The 21,352-nt window shown below is 45.6% G+C and overlaps 1 protein-coding gene across 1 annotated transcript in view; it reads right to left on the bottom strand.

Moving 5' to 3' along the window:
* The window catches only part of Npl (N-acetylneuraminate pyruvate lyase), a 36,945-nt gene extending 15,842 nt beyond the window's left edge, over window positions 1-21,103 (bottom strand). The window contains exons 1-5 of the mRNA XM_059280583.1: window positions 21,027-21,103; window positions 12,211-12,284; window positions 11,259-11,346; window positions 5,491-5,548; window positions 2,459-2,534 (exon numbers count right to left, since the gene is read on the bottom strand). Of these exons, the coding sequence (XP_059136566.1) occupies window positions 2,459-2,534; window positions 5,491-5,548; window positions 11,259-11,346; window positions 12,211-12,284; window positions 21,027-21,094 (364 nt within the window). The 5' untranslated portion in view covers window positions 21,095-21,103. The remainder of the gene's footprint in view (window positions 1-2,458; window positions 2,535-5,490; window positions 5,549-11,258; window positions 11,347-12,210; window positions 12,285-21,026) is intronic.
* Window positions 21,104-21,352: the final 249 nt, after the last annotated feature.

Below are 21,352 nucleotides of genomic sequence, written 5' to 3'. Positions count from 1 at the left end.
GCAGAGTTGGGCACTCTTTCCCTTTTGGGACTGATCTGGACAGAGCAGAAGCAAGCCTCTGCTTTGGAAGTGGGCTTCCTTTGGTCAACTCAACTGCACTACTGCGGACGACAGAGTTGGCTTACACTCTGGATGAGGCCCATAAGTGAGAGACAGTTTTATGTGTCATAACTTCTCTGCACACTGTGAAAATATGTGCGGCACTTGGGAAATACTTTGGATAAAATTGTTATACATAATTCATCTCTCTGTTCATTTTTTAGAAAAACTGCTTACATAAAAATGCTCAAGCTGGGCGGTGGTGGCACACGCCTTTGATCCCAGCACTCGGGAGGCAGAGCCAGGCGGATCTCTGAGTTCGAGGCCAGCCTGGGCTACCAAGTGAGTCCCAGGAAAGACACAAAGCTACACAGAGAAACCCTGTCTCGAAAACCCCAAAAAAAAAAAAAAAAAAAAGCTCAAAATAGCACACACAAAAAAAAATGTATATTCTAAATCCCCAAACTATCAGTAAACACTTACCTACATGAGCATTGGTTTTCTATCTGCCAACAATGGGTGACATTTCATGACAATTTATGCATTTTGTTATGGTTTTAATTGTCTGCACAAATATCTCCCTTTCTCCTCCCTCAAATCAGGATAGCATATATCCTAAGATGGCCTTAAACTTCCCATGTAGCTGAAGATGACTTTGAACTTCTGATCTTCCTGTCTTTACCTCTTTAGGCCTGGGATTTGAGGCATGCAGCACCAACCTGGGGTCCTAGGGCTCTGTGCATATAGGCAAGTACTCTACAAACCACACTACTTCCCAAATCCCCTTTTACATCACTTTAATTACTAACCAATAGGAGTAACAGGTCATAGTCCTCCACTGGTGGAGACAGGAAGATCAGAAATTCAACATTTCCTGCTATGTAAAGAGTTCAAAGGCCAGGAATGGCAGCTTATGCCTCTAATACCAGCATCCAGGAGGCAGAGGCAGGCAGAGCTCTGTGAGTCTGAGGCTAGCCTGGTCTACACAGTGAGTTCCAGAATAGCCAGGGATATACAGAGAGATCCTGTCTCAACCCCCTCCCCACACAAACAAACAAGACTTCAAGGGAAGGCTGAGCTATTTGAGAGCCTATTTTCACACACACACACACACACACACACACACACACACACACACACACAATCTCCTTACACTCGGACACAAAGAATTCCTGCAGAGAAAGCATCATAGAAGGAGAAAACAATAGCTTGTTTTGGAAGATAATAGACTTTTCTGTTTTGGTTTTTCAAGACAGGGTTTCTCTGTGTAGACCTGGCTGTCCTGGAACTTACTCTGTAGCCCAGGCTGGCAGCGAACCCACAGGGATCCCCCTGCCTCTGCCTCTCAAGTGTTGGAATTAAAGGCACATGCCACCATGTCTGGCTGACAATGGACATTTCTGTGAAATTCATTTTCATTTCATCGCCATTCATCAGTTCTAAACAGGACACGTAGTTTTCAAAATGACCATCATTTACACTTCTCTGTTGGGAAGAACAGGCTCATGCTTTGCCATATGCCATATGAAACCTCATAATGTGTTTCACCAAGAGTGCACACCTAACCTGAAAGACCCTAGCCCTTCAGGCTTACACCCCCAAGCCTCAGGAAAAGAGAAACTTCAAGCACCAGGAAATGAGAAACTAAAAATCTAGTTCCAAGGGCCACCTGACTCAGCCACTACTCAATCACCCCTGTAACAATGTAACAATGTAGAAAGATTTCTGTTAAGAGATGTGCTCAACTGTGACTGGGATAGTTGCAGGTGTTCCAGGAAGGACCACCGTGACCTGTGTGTAAGTTCCACTCCCGCCCTGATAACCCCCTTGAGGTTTCGGGAAGAATGTACATGCGAACGTGACTGTACCCACTCTGTGATCACCCTGTGATCAGGCCATGAAATTGTATGGGAATTGTAATCTTGTGGGTTTTGTGGGTTTTTCCTTTAAAAGCCCTTATGGGGCTGCAGTAAGATGCGGCTCTTGCTCTTATGAGCAGAGTTTTCCCTTCTGTATAGAAGCCAATAAAATCCTCGTGCTGTTGCATCAACTGGACTGGAGTCTGGGTTCTTGGAGCGCCCACTTCAGACCCTAAACTTTGGGGTCCAACAAACCCAAACAAAGGCACCTACCAACTGGGGCTCAGTAGATGATGGCAAAACATTTCAAGGGCTTTAATACAGTCCTTGCTATGGACCTCAGGGGAGGTCAACCAATTCCCAGCTAGAGAACAGAAAGATTGGCCAATTTAATTAAAACAGTAGTTCTCCCCCTTCCTCACGCTGCGACCCTTTCATGCAATGTCATGCCTCTAGTCTGTAGGACTTTGCCTTTCTGAATTAAATGTAATTTTTTTTTTTTTAATGAAAGCAAGAGGCGGACGGGGTAAAGTGCTGTGCATTCAGATCAACTCCCTTACCTTTGCTCTGTGACTTGAAAAAGAACGGTGCCATGACAGCGATGCCATCAGCTCCAATGTCTGCTGCATGTCGGGCCTGTCCAAGAAGACAAGAAGACCATAATGGAGTAAGTGATCATCGTCACCTATACTGACCCACAGACTCCAGAGTTCAGCAACAACCTCTTCAAACCTGTCAACCAATTCCCAGCTGGAGAACAGAAAGACTAGCCAATTTAATTAAAACAGTAGTTCTCCACCTTCCAAACGCTGCGACCCATTCGTATAGTTCTTCATGCTGTGGTGACCCCCAACCATAACATTATTTCATTGCTACTTCATAATTATAATTTTGCTACTGTTATGAATTATAATGTAAATATGTGTTTTCTGATGGTCTTTGGCAACCCCAAGGAGTTGAGACCCACGGGTTGAGAACTGAATTAAAACGTCATTGCCAGGAATGTCCCAGGTTGCAGAGCAGAGACACCTGGTTCAGGTAAGCTGAGGTATTAATTTCATGTTTGTATAGCAAGTGCCTCTAGTCACTGGGTCATCTCACTGGTTCCTCTTGATATATTCTCACTGATTTTTTTTTTTTTTTTTTTGTTTTTCAAGACAAGGTTTCTCTGTGTAGCTTTGCGCCTTTCCTGGAACTTACTTGGTAGTCCAGGCTGGCCTCGAACTCACAGAGATCCGCCTGCCTCTGCCTCCCAAGTGCTGGGATTAAAGGCGTGCGCCACCACCGCCCGGCATCACTGATTTTTTTTAAAAAGATTTTTATTTATGTGTGTTTATGTGTGTACACAGGCATCCGCAGAGACCAGAAGAGGGTGTCAGATCCCCCAGAGTTGGGATTACAGGCAGTGTTAAGCCCCCATGTGGGTGCTGGGAATCAAACTTGGGTTCTCTGGAAGAGCAGGCAGTGCTCATAACCTCTGAGTCATCTTTCTGGTCAACCCGGATATACGTTGCTTGTTTTTGTTTTTTTTTTGAGGTAGGGTCTCATTATGTAGTCTTGGCTGTCCTGGAGCTCAGATGTAGACCAGGCTTGAACTCATAGAGATCCACCTTCCTCAGCCTCTCCAGGGCTGGGATTAAAGGAGTGTGCCACATCTGGCTCCCTCCCCATTTAGGCTCCCTTATGTTAATCTTGAACTAAAGAGCTCCCTGCTTTCACCTTCTGAAAAACAGGGATTACAGGTCTGTGCCACCATGCCTGGCTACTTGTTTGGATTTCTGTCAGTATACACACATATGACAAAAATCTTACCGCCCACCAAAGCCACTTTGCTAAGACACGAGCAGTTCATTTACATCTGTTAACAGAGAACCCTGCATGTATAATTTCTTTCTACTGTTCTGCCTACTCAATGATATTATCTTTCCCATGGGATGGTATAATCGTCATATTTTAAGTTGATATTACAGATTGGGAATGCAGTTGAGAAAGGTTAAGAAGAAAAAGACTATACATATCACAAAAGATACAGAGTACCATGCTTTGACAACTTCTTGAACTCCCCCAGGGGAGTTCAAGAATATTTCTTCTCCTTGGGCATTCATAACACTTTTAAAATATTTCATTTATTTTATGAATATAGGTGTTTGGTCTACATGTATGTCTGTGTACCACATGTGTGCCTGGTATTGTATATTTTATCTCACTGTGTAACCCTGGCTGGCCTGGAATTTACAGAGATCCACCTGTCTCTGCCCCTCAAGTGCTGGGATTAAAGGCATAAACTACCTCGCTAGCTTTTACCTTTATTATTTTTTAGAAGTCTCTCACTGAACCCAAAGCTCATTCACTGGGCTAGGCTGGCTGATGATTGAGCTTCAGAGATCTGCCTGTCTCCCGCCTGGCCTAAAGCTAGGGTTATAGGCACTGTAGCCACGCCCATCTTTTTATGTGGTTTCTGAGGGTCTAAATCCAGGTTCTCACACTTGCTGAACACACACTTTACCAACTGAGCCGTCTCCCTGGCCCTTTTCTTTAGTTATCTAAGAATATTTAACTGCAATTGCACAAGTATATAGTATTCACTCACATTAAATCCAAATACTAGGAAAAACACACAAATTTTATGAAGAACGGGGCCAGATGAAGACTGTAATCTCAGAGTTAGAGTATCTGGGGGACATAGTTACTGTGCAGGTGTAAAGGGGCTGGGCCTTCTGATAAACAATTTAAAGCCTCGTTGCACTTTGGTTTCTTAGTTAATTCAGGTGTAAGGGGGCTGGGCCTTCTGATAAACAATTTAAAGTCTCATTGCACTTTGGTTTCTTAGTTAATTCACTCAGGCCTCAGAGCCACCACCATCTACTTTTGCTTTGTTTTCTCTTGTATGGCTCAGGCTGGCTTCTACCTCCCAATTCCCCTGCCTCAGTCTCTGGAGAGCTAAGATTACAGGTATGTGCTGCAATGCCTGGCTCCGGTCTGGCTTTTGCTCAAATCTAGCCTAATCACTAAGCCTAGAGCAACTTTGATCCTATGGCCCTAAAGAGTGTATCCAGTATTTACGGTTCTGCAGAACAGGGATCTGATGCTTCTGGCTTATAGCTTTGTTGTTTGTTGTTTTTGAAAGGGTTTCTTTGTGTATCCCGGCTGTCCTGCAACTTGATCTGTAGACCAGGTTGGCCTTGAACTCACAAAGATCCGCCTGCCTCTGCCTCCTGAGTGCTGGGATTAAAGGTATACACTGCCATCACTGGCTACAGCTTTGGTTTTGAACTTCTGAAGAATCCCATTCTCCAGAGCAGGCCCATTTCCTATTCCCTTTTTGTCCAGCAGAGGGCCTTGCCTCTCATTTCCCAGGGAAGACTAATGTTGGCTCAAGCTCTGCAGACTTAGCCGCGTTTATAGCCATTTATAGCTCTCTTGGAGGAAGTTCCCTGGTCTCTAGTCTTCCAGTTATCTTTTTGAGCTACTGCCTGTCATGGCCCCATGCCTGTTTCAGTGGTCCCACACTTGATCTCTTCCAGCCAAATATAGGCTTGGTTTTAATTCTAGCGTAAACACGGAGGTCCCTCCAGCGGTCTCACATACATACCAGTTCTCGGGACTCCTTCAAGCTTAGTGCTCCCACGTGAATCACCACCTGGTCCAACCTGCAAGAGAGATGCAGTGTGAACCACCCGGGGTTTAGAAGAACACAGAAGGGCTGCACCATCTTGTTTGTGCTGGCTCAATAGCCTCGCGACTAATACAACAGCTGAATCAATTCTACCACTATTCTTGGGACCCACATCATGAAACAAGAGAACCCATTCCCCAAAGTTGTCCTTTGACCTCACACATGCCATGGCACAGGAGTTTATGTGCGTGTGTGTGTATGTGAGTGCATATATATGACACACACACAGTGTAATGAAAAAAATCAAAACAAACAAACAAAAAAACTAAACAACTAAAAGTCCAAACCCCGGTACTAGGCAAGAATGAATGAAAACAAGGTCTAGTGCACAGGTCCCTGATCCCTGATACTTGGTAAAGCTGAGGCAGGAGGTCCTCAAACTCAAGACCAACTTGGGGAATTTACTTGTCTTCAAAACATAACAAAATTAAAAATATATTATATAACACTCTGAAAGAATTTTAAAAAATATTATTTAGGGGCTGGAGAGATGGCTCAGTGGTTAAGAGCACTAGCTGCTCTTCCAGAGGTCCTAAGTTCAATTTCCAGAAACCACATGGTGGCTCACAACCATCTGTAATGAGATCTGGCGCCCTGTTCTGTCATGCAGGCATACATATGCAGGCAGAACACTGTATACATAATAAATAAATATTTAAAAAAAAGACAAAAAATACTATTTGAAAAACTAAAAAGTAGGCAAGAATGAATAAAAATAGTCCCTAATGGGACAAGTCCTATAATCAATCCTAGCTATTGGGAAAGCTAACACAGGAAGATCACGAGTTCAAGTACACCTTGGGAATTTATAGAGACCCTGTCTCAAAGTGAAAAACACAAAAGGGCTAGAGATATTTGAGATACGGCTCAGTGGCAGGGCGCTAGCCTGGCGTGCAGGAAGCAGTTCTGGATTCGATTCCTGGCACTGCAACTTTAAAAAGTGCATGAAGACATTTCTCTGTTCGCAGTTGGCAAGTAAACTGGCCCCTATTCCAAGTTCTTTGAGCACTGGAGGGACGGCTCAGCATTTAAAGGCACTGGCTGCTTTTTCAGAGGATCCAGGTTTGATTCTCAGCACACACACAGTGGCTCACAGCCATCCAATAATCCTGTGTGTGTATGGGGGTAAGGTGTTGAACTCCAGTTGTTAGGCTTGCGTGCAAGTGCCTTTACCTGCTGAGCTATTTCCTTTAGCCCTTATCTACCTACCTACCTACCTACCTACCTACCTACCTACCTACCTACCTACCTATCTATTTTCCTACCTACCTACCTACCTACTTACCTACCTATCTATCTACCTATCTATCTTCCTACCTACCTTTCTATCTATCTGTCTGTCTATCTATCTATGTAACTAACATCTATCTATCTATCTATCTATCTATCTATCTATGGGATAGATTATCTCTATTATGTAGCTCTGAAACTCATTATGTAGACCAGGCTGATCTCAAACTCACAGAGATCTATCTACCTCTGCCTCCTGAGAGCTAGGATTAAAGGGATGTACCACCACACCCAGCCTTCCTAAATTATTTTAAATTGTCCCTTTCCCCCAATTTATAAAATCTCATTTGCTACTGGCATTGACCACTTTATCAGAAGCACTGGGAAAATTACAAATGTTCTATATACAGGCCACACGTTCTATATAAAAACAATACACTCAAGTGTATGTCGAAAGGAAATTTTTGTAAAAGACCACAGCAAGGCAGTTCTATCAGGATCCAAATTTACATAGGTTTTCTTCAGAACATCTGGAGATAGAACTCTTCTACTCAAGAGCTTCTTCATATCAAGTGAAAGACAGAAGGCAGAAATTTGGGTTCAAAGGTTGTATCAGGTCACCAGGTCCCGACTGGCAGGCATACAAGGCAGCTTGTGCTCAGTCTCCAGGACATGCAAGATTCTGAAACATTCGGCGGGGAGAGATGACTCAGTGGTTATGAGCACTGGCTGTTCTTCCAGAGGACTCGGGTTCAATTCCCAGTGCCCACATGATGGCTCATTAACTGTCTCTAACTCTAGTTCTGAGAGTCTGACACCCTTTTCTGGCCTCTGTGGGCATCAGGCATGCATGTGATACACAAATACATGCACAAGTAAAACACTCATATATATAAGGTAATAAATAAAAACATACTAAAAATTAAGAGCATAATAACTTCTCCCATTCAAGGTTATAATTACAGGTTTTAGAGTTTCCACCCACAATAAACTGTGAGGGAAGAAGGGTAAGTGTATGCAAACTTATATTACAGATAAGAAACTGAGGCTTAGGTTTAAGCCTGGGGGCTGAAGAGATGACAGAGCAGTTAATAGTCTTTCCTGCTCCTTCAGAGGACCCAAGTTGAGTGGATCATAACACCAGCTGTAACACCAGCTCTAGGCAATCTTCTGGTCTCCATGGAAACCTGTATTCATGGAGACACACACACCCCCACACACAAATAAATCTAAAAAAAAAAAACTTTAATAAAAAGTATGTGTGTATGGGTGTGTGTGTGTGTGTGTGTGTGTGTGTGTGTGTGTGTGTATGGTGGCTCACGGCTGCAATTTCAGCACCCAGGAGGCTGAGCCAAAGCCACCTGGGGTGCATAGTGAGACTTTGTCTGAAAATAAAAAATGGGGAGTGGACATTGGAGAAAAGGATAACAGAAAGCCAGGTTTATGCTCATGCTTTAAATCCTGGCACTTGGAGGTGGAGGCAGGAGGATCAGGAGTTCAAGGTCAGCATCAGCTACCGAGGGAGGACAGCCCGAATTGCCTGAGAACTTGTCTCAAATAAACAGAGGGATAGCCGGGCGGTGGTGGCGCACGCCTTTAATCCCAGCACTCGGGAGGCAGAGGCAGGCGGATCTTTGTGAGTTTGAGGCCAGCCTGGTCTACAGAGCGAGATCCAGGAAAGGCGCAAAACTACACAGAGAAACCCTGTATCGAAAAAGAAAAAAAAAAAAAATAAAATAAACAGAGGGAAATTGTTTTAATTGAAAAGAAGTAAAAAAAAAAAAGTTTGATTCCCAGGAATCAAAACCATGTGTAACTTCAGTTCCAAGTGATCCAGTGCCCTCTGACCTTTGTGGGCACCAATCACACGTGCGGTCCACATACATACATACATGTAGGTCAAACACTCATCAGATAAAATGAATCTATAATAAAGACATTTTTTCATTTTGGAAATAATAAAAATATTATTTCCAAATATTTTAGGGGGAGAAGAAAGGTGAATGGCAGAGGAAAATAATCTTCTGTGGGAAGAGGGAAGGCCGACCTCAACTTCCCAAAGCTGAGACAGCAGGGAGGGACTTCCTCTCCCCCATCAAACAAAGGGAACCTCAGCGTCCTCTCACAGACAACCCTCCCCCATGAAAGAGAAACCTCTCTTAAAGACAGTACAGTTATAATCCTGCAGCGGCTAGAAACAACGTTGAACTAAAGGTCGGAAGAGCATCAGAACTGAGGGAGGAACCTCTTTGACGTCAGTTAGAATGGCTTCATCTTAAGACTGACCATTCCTTAGAAATCAAGCATGGCGGCCCACTTCTAATCTCAGCACTTGGGGAAGAAGAGGCAGGGGGCGGGTCTCTGTGAGTTCAAGGCCAGCCTGGTTTACAAAGTGAATTCCAGGACAGTCAGGGCTATGTAGAGAGAGACCCCATCTCAAAGAGCCAACATAAAATAGTAGAACACTCCAGTCTCCTGGTGCACTGCGTACCTGCCATCCCAGCATTTGGGAAGTGGAGACAGGAGAATCGAAAGTTTAAGGCCATCTTTGATTTCATAATGACCTGTGCCAGGCCAGTCAGAGTGACCAAAGACTGTTCCCTGGGGAAAAGAGAGAGAGACTGGAGAGATGACTCATGGGTAAGGGTGCTTGCTGACAAGTCTAAGGATCAGAGTTCTAGCCCCAGGACACCCACATAGTGGGAGGAGAAAATTGATTCCCCCATGCTGCCTTCTGACCTTCACATGTTGCCCCCACACTCACATAACACACACACAATAATAATTATTAAAATAAAGGAACTGGGCAGGTGATTTACCCTACTCCAATTAAAAAATAAATAAACAAACCACCCAAAATAGACAAATAAATAAAAATAAACAAAAATAGTAATTAAGAAAAGTCTACCCAATAAATCATTCTGGTAGGATGTGCTAGCATTCCGACACAGGATAAAGATGGCTTCCTGTGTAGACAACATCTTCCTGCTCTCCACTCCACTTGGCTATATGGAAGAGGGTGCTTGTTCAGTTGTTTTTACTAACTCCAATATTTTTCCTCCATCTAAACACTCCCAGCCACTCTTTTGTCTCAGTTTATACTTAATCAGAAGTGGGGAGTATTGGGTTTCACAACCTGACCCCCCATTGGATGGGAAGCAGACTGAGAGCAAAGACTTTGCTCCTGGTCCCTAGTGTGAAGCAGCAGGTGTGCTGGCCAGTTTTATGTCAATGTGACACAAGGTAGGGTCACCTGGGAAGAAGGAATCTTAATGAGAAAATACCTCCATAGACTGTCCTGTAGGCAAGTCTCTATGGGATTTTCTTGACTAATGATTGATGCGGGAAGGCTTAAACAGATGGTGCATAAGAAAACAAACTGAGCAAGTCTGGAGGAGCAAGTCAGTAAGCAGCACCCCTCCATGGTCTCTGCATCACTCCCACCTCCAGGATCCTACTCTGTTTGAGTAACTACCCTGACTTCCCTCAGTGATGGACTATGATGTGGAAGTGTAAGTCAAATAAACCTTTGCCTTTCAAGCTGCTTATGGTCATGGGGTTTCATCATAGCAATGGAAACCCTAACTATGACAGAGGGATGATACACTGTGGGGTCTACAGAGGTTCCCTAATATGGCCTTACTCAAGATCAGAAAGTCTGAGCTTACTTTATCCAGCAGGACTGCATATTAGGAGTGTGGTTACCAGGTGTTTTGAAGGGTCTACACTTGGTTGTACGTTGTGCTTTGATCTTGGAAGAGGGGGTCTTTTGCCTTTCCCCTTGCTGATATATAAAAGGCCCATTATGGCCGGGCGGTGGTGGTGCACGCCTTTAATCCCAGCACTCTGGAGGCAGAGCCAGGCGGATCTCTGTGAGTTCGAGACTGGCCTGGGCTACCAAGTGAGTTCCAGGAAAGGCGCAAAGCTACACAGAGAAACCCTGTCTCGAAAAACCAAAAAAAAAAAAAAAAAAAAAAAAAGGCCCATTATGAATAAAGACAGGGCAGCTAGGTATTGACCCAGGTGCGGCCCCCCCCCCCCCCTATCCTGTTTCTCTCTCTCCATCTAGGCCTATCTCTCTATCTAACACTTCCTCATTCCTCACTCCTCCCCACAAGCACCCTTTGACAGGTCGGAGCAGGCCTCCCACAATACACACAATAGCAGGCCACCTTCTTCTTCTCTCCCTCTTTCAGTCCAAGGACAGGAACTCCTGAGAAGATTAGCCTTCCAGGTAGATGAGAGACAGTTTCTGAAAGGGAGCAGGCGTGCTCTGTGGTCTGGCTGACCTTCCACAGAGAAGGGAGGGCAGCCCCTTGCCAAGTGTGGGAGGCTCAGAGCCCCTGGTCTTCCCCCGAAGCTGACTGGGAGACGTCAGGGCTGGGACAGTGGGAAGAGCCTTGCTCAATATCGATCTTGCATGGATTGTATTTTATCCTCGCACAGTTACTCACTTGTTCCTCCCTTGTTTCATCCATTCCTCTGCCACCTGGCGACGCTCAGAGACACTCAGGGACAGGCCTTCTCCCGTGGTGCCATTCACTGTTCCAAACAAAGAGGTCAGTCAGTGGGACCAGCCAGTGCCTTTTGTTCCTCCAACCCTAAGTCTGGAGGTGTGAGGTCTGGAACCTCTGCTTGAGAGGAAAAGGCACAATGATTGAATAGAGGATGGTGCCTAGAGCGGGGAGTGCCACTTGTCCATTTTTACTTCAGACTTGGTCTTTTTTTTGTTAAGATTTATTTATTATGTATAGTGTTCTGCCTGCATGTGTGCCTGAAGGCCAGAAGAGGGCACCAGATCTCATTATAGATGGCCGTGAGCCACCATGTGGTTGCTAGGAATTGAACTCAGGACCTCTGGAAGAGCAGCCAGTGAGTGCTCTTAACCTCAGATCCATCTCTCCAACCCCTTGGGCTTTTTTTTTCTACCTTTGTCTTGTCAAAAATAGTGGGGAGGTCAATTATGACTTGTGCTGATGTGGGTGCTGGGAATCAAACCCAGGTCCTTTGCAAGAAAAGCAAGAGTCTTAACCACTGAACCACCTTTCCAGTCCTTTAGACAGGGTTTCTCTGTGTAGTCCTGGCTGTCCTGGAATTTGCTTTGCAGACCAGCTTTGCTGTTACTCTACTGTTTTTTGGTTTCATGACTTTGAATCTCTAAGCCACAGAGTTTTGTCTCTAAGTGGCAATAAAAACAATGTATTTGTTGGCACACTGCCAAATGAGATGTTCTCAAGGAATCTGTAGACCTAATACTAGTGAGTCTATATACTCAGAACATTTAGTTATCCCAGCAGGCTCCACCACGACCTCTGACACATGCCCTGTGACCTCCTGGTCAGGTGAGGTCTAAGACTAGCTAAGGCCTAATCTAGATACATACAGAGAGATCTCAAGGTGACTTACCAAAAATGTTCTTCACTCCCTGTTCCTTCACCAGATAATCCACATACTGACCAATTACAGAAAAGTTGATTTCTCTAAAAGACAGGGAGAAAAAGTAAGAATGCACATTAGGTCTTTTCTAGGTGATTATTCAGCCAATTGGCAGCTCATGAACTGCTCATATTAATCATTATTAAAAATCTACTCTGGGGTTGGGTACATAGCGCAGGGGATAGGTAGCTTGCCTAGTATGTGGTAGCGATGCAGGATGTGTACGTGTAAATGTGTGTGTGAGACAGAACATGTGTGTAGAGGTCAGAGGACAACTTTTGGGGAGTCCGTTTTCTCCGTCCATCATGTGGGTCCCAGGGATTGAACCAAATCATCAGGTTTGGGGATGTGGCGAGCACCTTTACCCATGAACCATCTCACCAGCCCAGGACCCTTTCCTTTATTTTCAGGAGGAACCTTCTGGTGCAAGCCAAGCATCCCCAGAGGCATTTCTGTCACTTTACTCCTTTCCTAAGTGCTCCGTGACTTTGAGCTGCACATGCCTCCAAATGTTTCTACCATCTTTTCCTTTAAAATTATGACCTTGGACTAGAGAGCCGGTTCCGTGGGGAACAACACTGTTGCCTTTGCAGAAGACCCAGGTTTGGTTCCAGCACCCACATGGTGGCTCGAAGCCCTCTGAAACTCTAGTTCCAGAGGGTCTGATACTCCCCTCCTCAGGGAACAGCCATGCACATGATGCACATATATACCTACCTACCTACATATATACTACATACACACAGGCAAAACACCCATACATATAAACTAGAAATAAACAAATCTTTTCTTTTTAAAAAGTAAGACCTTTAACTGAGAATGCACAGGAGTTACCTCTTAACTTGACATGCCTAGGACTGAATCTGTCTAGACTCCCTAAATCAAATCCCCATGCTTCCTTTGTTGGGGAGATCTCTGTTTCGGAAATAACGTCCATATTCTTTGTCTCCACTCTTTCATGTCTTAGCTGAGTTCTCTCAATAAGATGTGAATCCGCTATGTCCAGTTGGGCAGTCTCATGTAGCTCAGGCTGGCCTCTCCCTATGTAGCTGCAGCTGGCCTTGAACTCCTGACATTCCTGTCTCAGCTTCTAAACTGCTGACATTGTAGGCATTGTCTCAACAACTGGCTGGGAATCTGTTCTTTAACAAACTCCCCATGTGATCTGCCTGTACTTTTCAGTCTGAAGCAAAATGACCTTGTTAAGATCCGATGCTTAAGGTGATAAGGGTGTTTCCCCTTAAAAATCATATTAATTTAAAAATTGATAAATAGGCTCAAAAACTGCACTAAATGGCCTACCACTATCAAAAATTAAGGTGGCGCTGGGTGACGGCGGTGAATGCCTTTAATCCTAGCACTTGGGAGGCAGAGGCAGGCAGACCTCTGAGTTTCAGGCCAGCCTGGTCTACAGAGTGAGTTCCAGGACAGCTAGAGCTACACAGAAAGACATTGTCTCAAAAAACAAAAACAAAACAAAAAAGAAAAGATAAAGGAAAATCAAGGTGGGGAGGATGGATGAGGGAGAGTAAAAATTCAAAGGAAAACTGTGTGGTGAGTCTGGGTTCACTGTTGCAGAACCTTGGAACACAGAGAACTAGCTGGCTGTCATTTAGGCTTTTGTAAAGTAGGACTGGAGCCTCCTAACTGGGGTCTAGCCTTATTACCATTCTTTTCATCTTTACTTGGTCTATTCCTTAAACAACAATGAAAAAAAAATCAGATGCATCGAGAAAACAGACATCAAAGGCTATTTCAGCCAAGGGCACAGAAGCAAAGAGAGAAAAGAAGAATTTGGCCGATTTTGAGATGAAAGGAAAAGCTATTAAAAGCAAAGACAGCAGACGCAGTAGCTGCCCACAAGGTGAGGGAAGACACAGCTTGGCCAGCCGTCGGTTGGGAGAAGGGGTGCTGAGCCATCTCTCCAGCCCTTAGGGGAGTTTTAAGGCCATGAGAGGAAGGCTCTTTCTACTGTGGCTGGGGCCCAGCATAACTCTGCCCGCTCTCTGCCCCTCAAAAGACCACAAAGACGTGTTGATGTGGGTGGGCACCGACGTCAACTCTGCCTTCAGGCCTGGGATATTTTGTAACTTCACTATCACATTAGGAGGCTGTGTACATAATTAACTAAAACCTGAAAGCTATGACTAAGTTAAGAATTAAGGGCATGGGGGTTCAGACGGGCGAAGGATAAATCCCAAGAAGAGGCTGGGAAGAAGTCATGAGGCAGGACTTGGAGGGATGACAGGGGGTGGGGGGTGGGGTGGGTGGGGTGGGTGGGTGGTGGCGTGGGGGTCGGGTGGGGAGTGTAAAGCCCTGCGTCCTCAGTTCCTCCCACGCTTCATGGAGCTGCCATCTGTGTGGTTCTGTCTGGTTGTGTCTGGGCACGCACCTTTTTCTAGGGAGCTGGCAGTACCCTCAGGCAGATGTAGGAAGGTAAAACTCAAGCTTCTCCTCCTCCTCAGAGAACTCCATGTGTTTTGTTTGTTTTATTTTGTTTTGACTCAGTGGAAAGGGGTTCCACCTACACTCTCCCCCTTCCCTGCCACATTCCTTCAGGCTGTACTGGCTAATAATTCTACTCGGGCTCACGGGAATGCATTATCTGTCTTTTTAAGAGATGCCTTTGGGAATGGCACCAATGCTAGAATTTCTAGAGCAGTAGAAGAATCATCTAGAAAAGGTTCTCAGCCTGTGCCCCTTTGGAACTACAGCCCAGGCTGAAAAGGGGCTACCTTTAGAACAATTTCTGTCTGATTTTCATTTTGTTAAAATTTGTTTCACATAGGAAAAGACTTTTGGGCTGGGGACTTTGGTGACATATTTACCATGCAAGCACAGGGACCTGAGTCTGATGTACAAAACTAATGTAAAAATATACCAAAAAATATCCGCTGGGAGGCGGCAGGTCCCTGGAGCTCACTGGCCAGCCAGACTAGCCCTACTTGGGGACTTCTGAGCCACTATAAGGCGAATGGCATGTGAGGAACAATATTTTGAGGGTTGTTTTCTGCCTTCTACATGCACACACACATGATCATGAACCCCCACAATTGACTGAAAAGCCAGATATCTAGCAAGGCTTTTCTTTTTTTTTTCCTTTCTTTTTTTTTTTTTTTTTTTTTTTTTTTAAGAGACGGGGTCTGACTATGCAGCCCTGACTATCCTAGACAGGGTCTCTCTATAGCTCTGGCTCTCCTGGAACTCACTGTGTAGACCCTTCTAGTGTGCTGAGATTAAAGGCGTGGGGTACCACACTCGGCTAAGGCTAATTTCTCAAACAGGAAGACCAGTGCCCGCACTCTTGTATTTATTTTTTTAATTATATTTTTTAAAGATTGATTGATTAATTGATTTATTATACATACAGTGTTCTGCCTACATGCCAGAAGAAGGGCACCAGATCTCATTATAGATGGCTGTGAGCCACCATGTGGGTGCTGGAAATTGAACTTAGGATCTCTGGAAGAACAGCCAGTGCTCTTAACCTTTGAGCCATCTCTCCAGCCCCCCCAGCATCCGCACTCTTAAAGGTCCCATGTCCTACCAGTTACCTCAGGCTTTCAGATCCCTGCCTGACACTTGCTATAGGTGGTTAAGTTTGCAGCTCTTGACCGAGACACTCAGCAGTTCACTCACAAATGGACCCAGGGCCTGTACGGTGGCTCAGCAGGAAAACGCATTGCCACAGTGAATGGCATTTGACAGAGAAAATACTTTTTTTTTCTTGACATTTTTCCTCCCTCCATCTATTCTGTTCTCTTGTTCTCTCTCTCTCTCTCTCTCTCTCTCTCTCTCTCTCTCTCTCTCTCTCTCTCTCTCTCGTTTACTGTGTTGCTCAGTTTGAAATGATCTTGTCTGAGTCTCCTGAGGCACTGGGACTATAGGTATGCATTACTGTGCCCAGATAAAAGAGACTTCTTAAAATTTCTCCAGCTATGAAATAGAGCTGCAGGTCCCTGGTGGAGTTGTCAAGCTGAAATTGGACTGTATAGATAGATCAAATGCCCATCACGATGACTGGCAGGCAGTGTTTACTCAACCAGACACTAACCTTCCTCTCCCTCTGACGGCCACGTTAGTCACCCCTGTGGCATATTCCCTGATAAAATGACAAGTCAACTCTGTTGGATGCTGAAGGTAGAAAGATAAATAAGACACATGTTTGGTCCTTGTATGTGGCCCACCCTCAGTAAAAACAGCTCAAAGCCTGCTGGAAGATGCAGGCATTAGCAAACATGTTATCATGGGCTGGCAAGATAGTTCAGTGGGGAAAAGCACTTGAAGCCAAGCCTGACAGGCTGAGTTCAATCCCTGGGATCCACACGGTAGGAGGAGAGAACTGATTCACACAAGCTGTCTTCTTCACACCTTCACGTGTGTGCTGTGGCATGTGTGCCCCCACACAGATATAACATACATAAAAAGTTATGATAATAGACAGCATAAAACAGATAAATTTGATGCAATGTAAAAAGGTATACACAGGGTGCCATGGGGGGTCACACACGAGGGAACCTCTAGTCTTTTTTTTTTTTTTTTTTTAAAGAAGAAATGGGGAAGAATTGCCAAAGGATGGGTTGGGGCTTGGGAAATGAGACCCATTTACGATGCTTAGCACACTGAGAGCTTTGAACTAAATAAAGAGTTAAAAATCCTCAGAATCCGGGACTTTCTGACCTGCTGTTGCTCCTCCTGGGTGCAGGGTGGAACACTCTTTGAAGTTCTCTTACTGGACATCCTTCCAGAGGGACAACTGCTGTCTTATGTCCTCTGGAAACCTCACCTAGAGGTAACCACCTGTGGTGACTGGGCATGTCACCACAGCAAGATAATCTTTCTAGAGAGCCATTTACAAACTACTGTTTACTCCGGGCTCACTCATTCTCCTCTAAAAGCGCCCGCAGCCCTCCGTGCCCCACTCGCTAAAGAGGGTACTTAAACCTAAACCAGGCTGTCTCTGTAAGTGTTGTTTTGTGTGGTTGCTGTTCCCAGGCCTGGCAAATGCGTGCTGGACGCTCTTCACGCATCCGTGGTCACAGTGTTTCCTCTTCGGGGAGGGGAGGAGGAAAAAAAAGTCCCTTCACTCCTGCCAACGTTCTGATGGGTAAGTAGAAGTGTTAAAGGAGAAGGTGAGAGTAAACAGAATGAGGCAAGGTACAGAGCCTGGAAAGAAAGGATGTGATGTTGTTTGGGGAACCAAACGGAAGTGCCAGAAAGAAAAGGTAGATTGTGCAAGACTTCCTACACTGTCTCTGGGAGTTTCGCTTTCACCTTCAGGCTAGTTCATCTCAGGCTTTCCTGGACCACTGTTCGGAGGCAGGTTCTGACTCGTAGTATGTGGTAGGGCCTCAGGCCGGCTTCCCTATCAAGTTCCCATGAGGTCCTGGATAACTGGTCTAAGGACCACACAGCGAGAAGCAAGGCTTTGGGAGAGGAGAGTCAACAGACTCCAGTAAAGGAGAACGATCTGCCAGATTGACTTACAAGGATGCTCACTAGGCTGCGGGGTGGAGACGGACTGGTGTGGCAGGTACTTTAAAACGTCTCACTACACTGTGGAACTCACAAAGTTGCTAATGGCGTGAGAGCAGAGGGCTGGAGACACTCAGGCACCACAGAGATGGGATGGCTGAAGCCCTCCTTTGCAGGATATGAAGGAGCTTGTTTTTACCTCTTGTGTGTGTCCTTGTGGTCGGGTATGTTCATGTGTGTAAGAGTGCATGCAGTGCAGGCCAGAGGACAATCTCAGCTACAGTTCTTACTTTGTACCTTGGCTGAGACAGGGTCTTTTGTCTGCTGCTGGGTAATCCAGGCTGGCTAGCCCCAGAACGTCCCAGGATTCCTCTGGCTCTATCTGCTGCTCGGGGATTACAGACAAGTGCTATCCTGTCTGTTTGTTATGGGGGTCCTGGGGATTTAAGATCTTTACCCACTGGGCCATTTTGCTGGCCCAGGGACAGTTCTTTTTCTTTTTTTTTTTAAGATTTATTTTTCATCTTAGGTGTGTGAATGTTTTACTTGCATGTATGTTTGTGGACTGCGTGAGCACCTGAGGAGACCAGAAGAGAGCACCGGACCCCCTGGAACTGGAGTTAGGAATTGAGGACTGTTGGAAGTCAACATGTAGGACTGGGCTGCAAGTGCCCTTGACCACTGACTGAGCCAGCTCTCCGGTCTCTATAAGACTATTGTGATGGAGCAAGGGATGAGAGAAAAGAGAGTTAATGTAGCTTAGGCTGGCCCTGCACTCATCAGTTAAGGGTGGCCTTCCAGGGATTTTCTTGCCTCTCCCTCCCAAGTGGTGAACTTGCAGGTATGCACTTCCAGAGGCCTGTTCGTTACCTCGAACGCTCTAGGTTTGTGCTCCCAGATACCAGCGGAATAAGGAAAACCACACAGCTGCTCTCGGTGTGTCCCGGATGAAAAGTTAGGCTGTTTGGCCAAAGCCACTTCAGAGGCTCACCCAGCAAGGGCAGGATGGAATGTGCTGAGCTGGGTGACAGCCAGGATTGCACTCTGGAGCCGGAAGTAAATCCAGCCTGCTCATGTAGTCACATGTCTCTTGCTTATCTACCCAACCAGCAGCTGAAACTGAGAAACAGCTGACTTCAGTCTTTTCCAGGAGTTGTGGGAAAGGAGAAGTAGCAGGGGGGAAAAAAAAAAAAGACTATTAGCCAACAGAGTGATCTAAATAATACGTCAGCAAGTTAACTTCCAGGAAGGATGGGAGGTTTTTTTATACCGTCTTGGGCTCCAAATATCTAAGGGAGCTGTGGTGTGGCCACCTATGAACGAGGATTCGAAGTTCTAAAAAGGTTTACAAATTCAGAAATAAAACTCCCCCCCAAAAGGCCTTTTGAGAAGGAGTACTAGTTGGCTCATCTTCCTCTTAACCTTGTCTCTTGCCTCAGTAACGACTCAAACCTGGTGCCCTGAGTGCGTGACCAAGCGCTGCTGCAAGGACTAGCTGCTTTAGTGATCACCATTCTGCACTGTAGGTGTGGGGTGTTTTTTATCTTACAGGAGGAAGTAGCTGAGAGGTGCCAGAATTCACCTCTGATGGGTCAGCACCCCTCAGCAGGCGGAAGTGCCTGCTCCCCTTGTGTCACATGTCCAGGGAGGAGTACAGATGTGCAAAGTCACAGACAGTGCACGGCCACTATCTGATCAGGCAGGCAAAGCGGCTGCCCCAGCCTCCAACTGGAAGTCAAGGCACCTGCCTCAGAAACTGTTGAGAAAACTGAACGATCATCAATCATTCTCTCTGCTGTCTTCCCTCCCTCCTCTGCCCCTGGCTCCCAACGTTTAATCAGCTTCTAAATGAGACCAGAAAGATGCCCGAGGAGTCCACCTTGCTGATGCCGGCCCCTTTTCCATGGCATAGGGTCCTTCCAAATCATCGGTCCTACATGTATGTCAACCTGACACAAGCTAGAGTCATTTGGGAAGGACTTAAAATGAATAAATAAAAAGTCTCCATAAGATTGCTAGAACATAACTGGGTCTTTAATCCCAGCACTTGAGAGGCAGACTAGAGGCCAGCCTGGTCTACATAGTGAGTTCCAGGACAGTTAGGGCTATGTTGAGAGACCCTGTCTTAAAAACAAACAAACAAACAAACAAACAAACAAAAAACAGCTGGGTGGTGGTGGTGCACACCTTTGATCCCAGCACTTGGGAGGCAGAGGCAGGTGGATCTCTATGAGTTCAAGGTTAGCCTGGTCTACAGAGCAAGTTCCAGGACAGCGGAGGCTACCCAGGGAAACCCTGTCTTGAAAAACCAACAAAATAAAACAACCAAACAAAAAAATCAAAAACAAAAAACAAACAAAACTCCAAAGATTTGCCTATAGGCAAGTCTGTAGAGCAGTTTCATAACTGCTGATTGCTGTGGGGAGGACCAGCTCATTGTGGGTGGTGCCATCCCTGGGCTGGTGGTCCTGGGGTGCTATAAGAAAGTAGGCTGAGCAGGCCAGGGGGAATTAAGTCAGTAAACAGTACCCCCACCATGGCCTCTGCATCAGCTCCTGCCCTGTTTGAGTTCCTGCCTTGACTGCCTTTGATGATGAACTGTGATATATAGTGTAAAAAAATAAACTCCTCCTCAACTTACTTTTGGTCATGGTTTTATTATAGCAATATCCTACCTAACTAAGATAATGTCTATGAACACGCTTTGTTTTCTTTGTGTAGTGTGTGTGTGTGTATGTGTGTGTGTGTTGATGGATGTGTGTAATGTGGTGTGGATGTGTTTATGAGTATGTATGTATATGGGTACATGTTTACATGTACAGACAAATATATGGAGGCTGGAAACTGACTTCATGTGTCTTCCTCAATTGCTCTCCACCTTATTATTGTTATTTTTGAGGCACTATCTGAACCAGACCTGAAGTTCAGTGATTTAGAGAGTCTGGCTTGTCAGCAAGCCCCGGAGATCCTCCTGTCTCTGCCTCTGCAATACTGGGACATGGGCTGGACATTTACATGGATGGTGGTGATCTGCACCCAGGTCCTCACGTTGGTGCAGCATGCACTTTCCCAGCTCAGCCACCTTTTCAGCACCCTCTCCCCACTTTCTTGGGATGAGTTTCAAGGGGCCAGACCCAAGCAGACTCTACAGCGAGCCACAGTGCAGACGTCCAAAGTGACAGAATCCCTAGAGGGACGAGGACAGTAGTCACGCTGAGATAGGATTCTCCTCTAATTCCAAATCCTACCTGGACTAAAGGCACTGGGAACACTCCCCCCCAATCCCCCGCCCTGCCCCCCGTGATAGTTACCCATTCTCAGTCATCGGAGTGATGGTGGCAGCGACGAGACCCTGGAGTTTCTTCTTAGGGACGGCCATCGAGCTGCTGGACTGGAAAACACACGGCATCACTACTCTCTTTCTTCAAGGAATGTCAATTAATGATCAAACTCCCAGGCCAAAGTTCAATGCCAGGATAGTGTGGTAAAATGCACTTACAACCTAGAAACACCCAGAGCAAGCCGAAGAATGTAAAAACTCGGAGCTGAACTGTGTTGGTGGGGCGACTTTAAGACAGAAAGGGTAGACCTGGGGAAACGCTATCTGGAAGGCCTTCCATTTTAGCTACTTAGAGAG

This window comes from Peromyscus eremicus, chromosome 15 (assembly GCF_949786415.1).
Source record: "Peromyscus eremicus chromosome 15, PerEre_H2_v1, whole genome shotgun sequence".
NCBI lineage: Eukaryota > Metazoa > Chordata > Mammalia > Rodentia > Cricetidae > Peromyscus > Peromyscus eremicus.
This window is presented reverse-complemented; position numbering and strand designations above follow the sequence as displayed.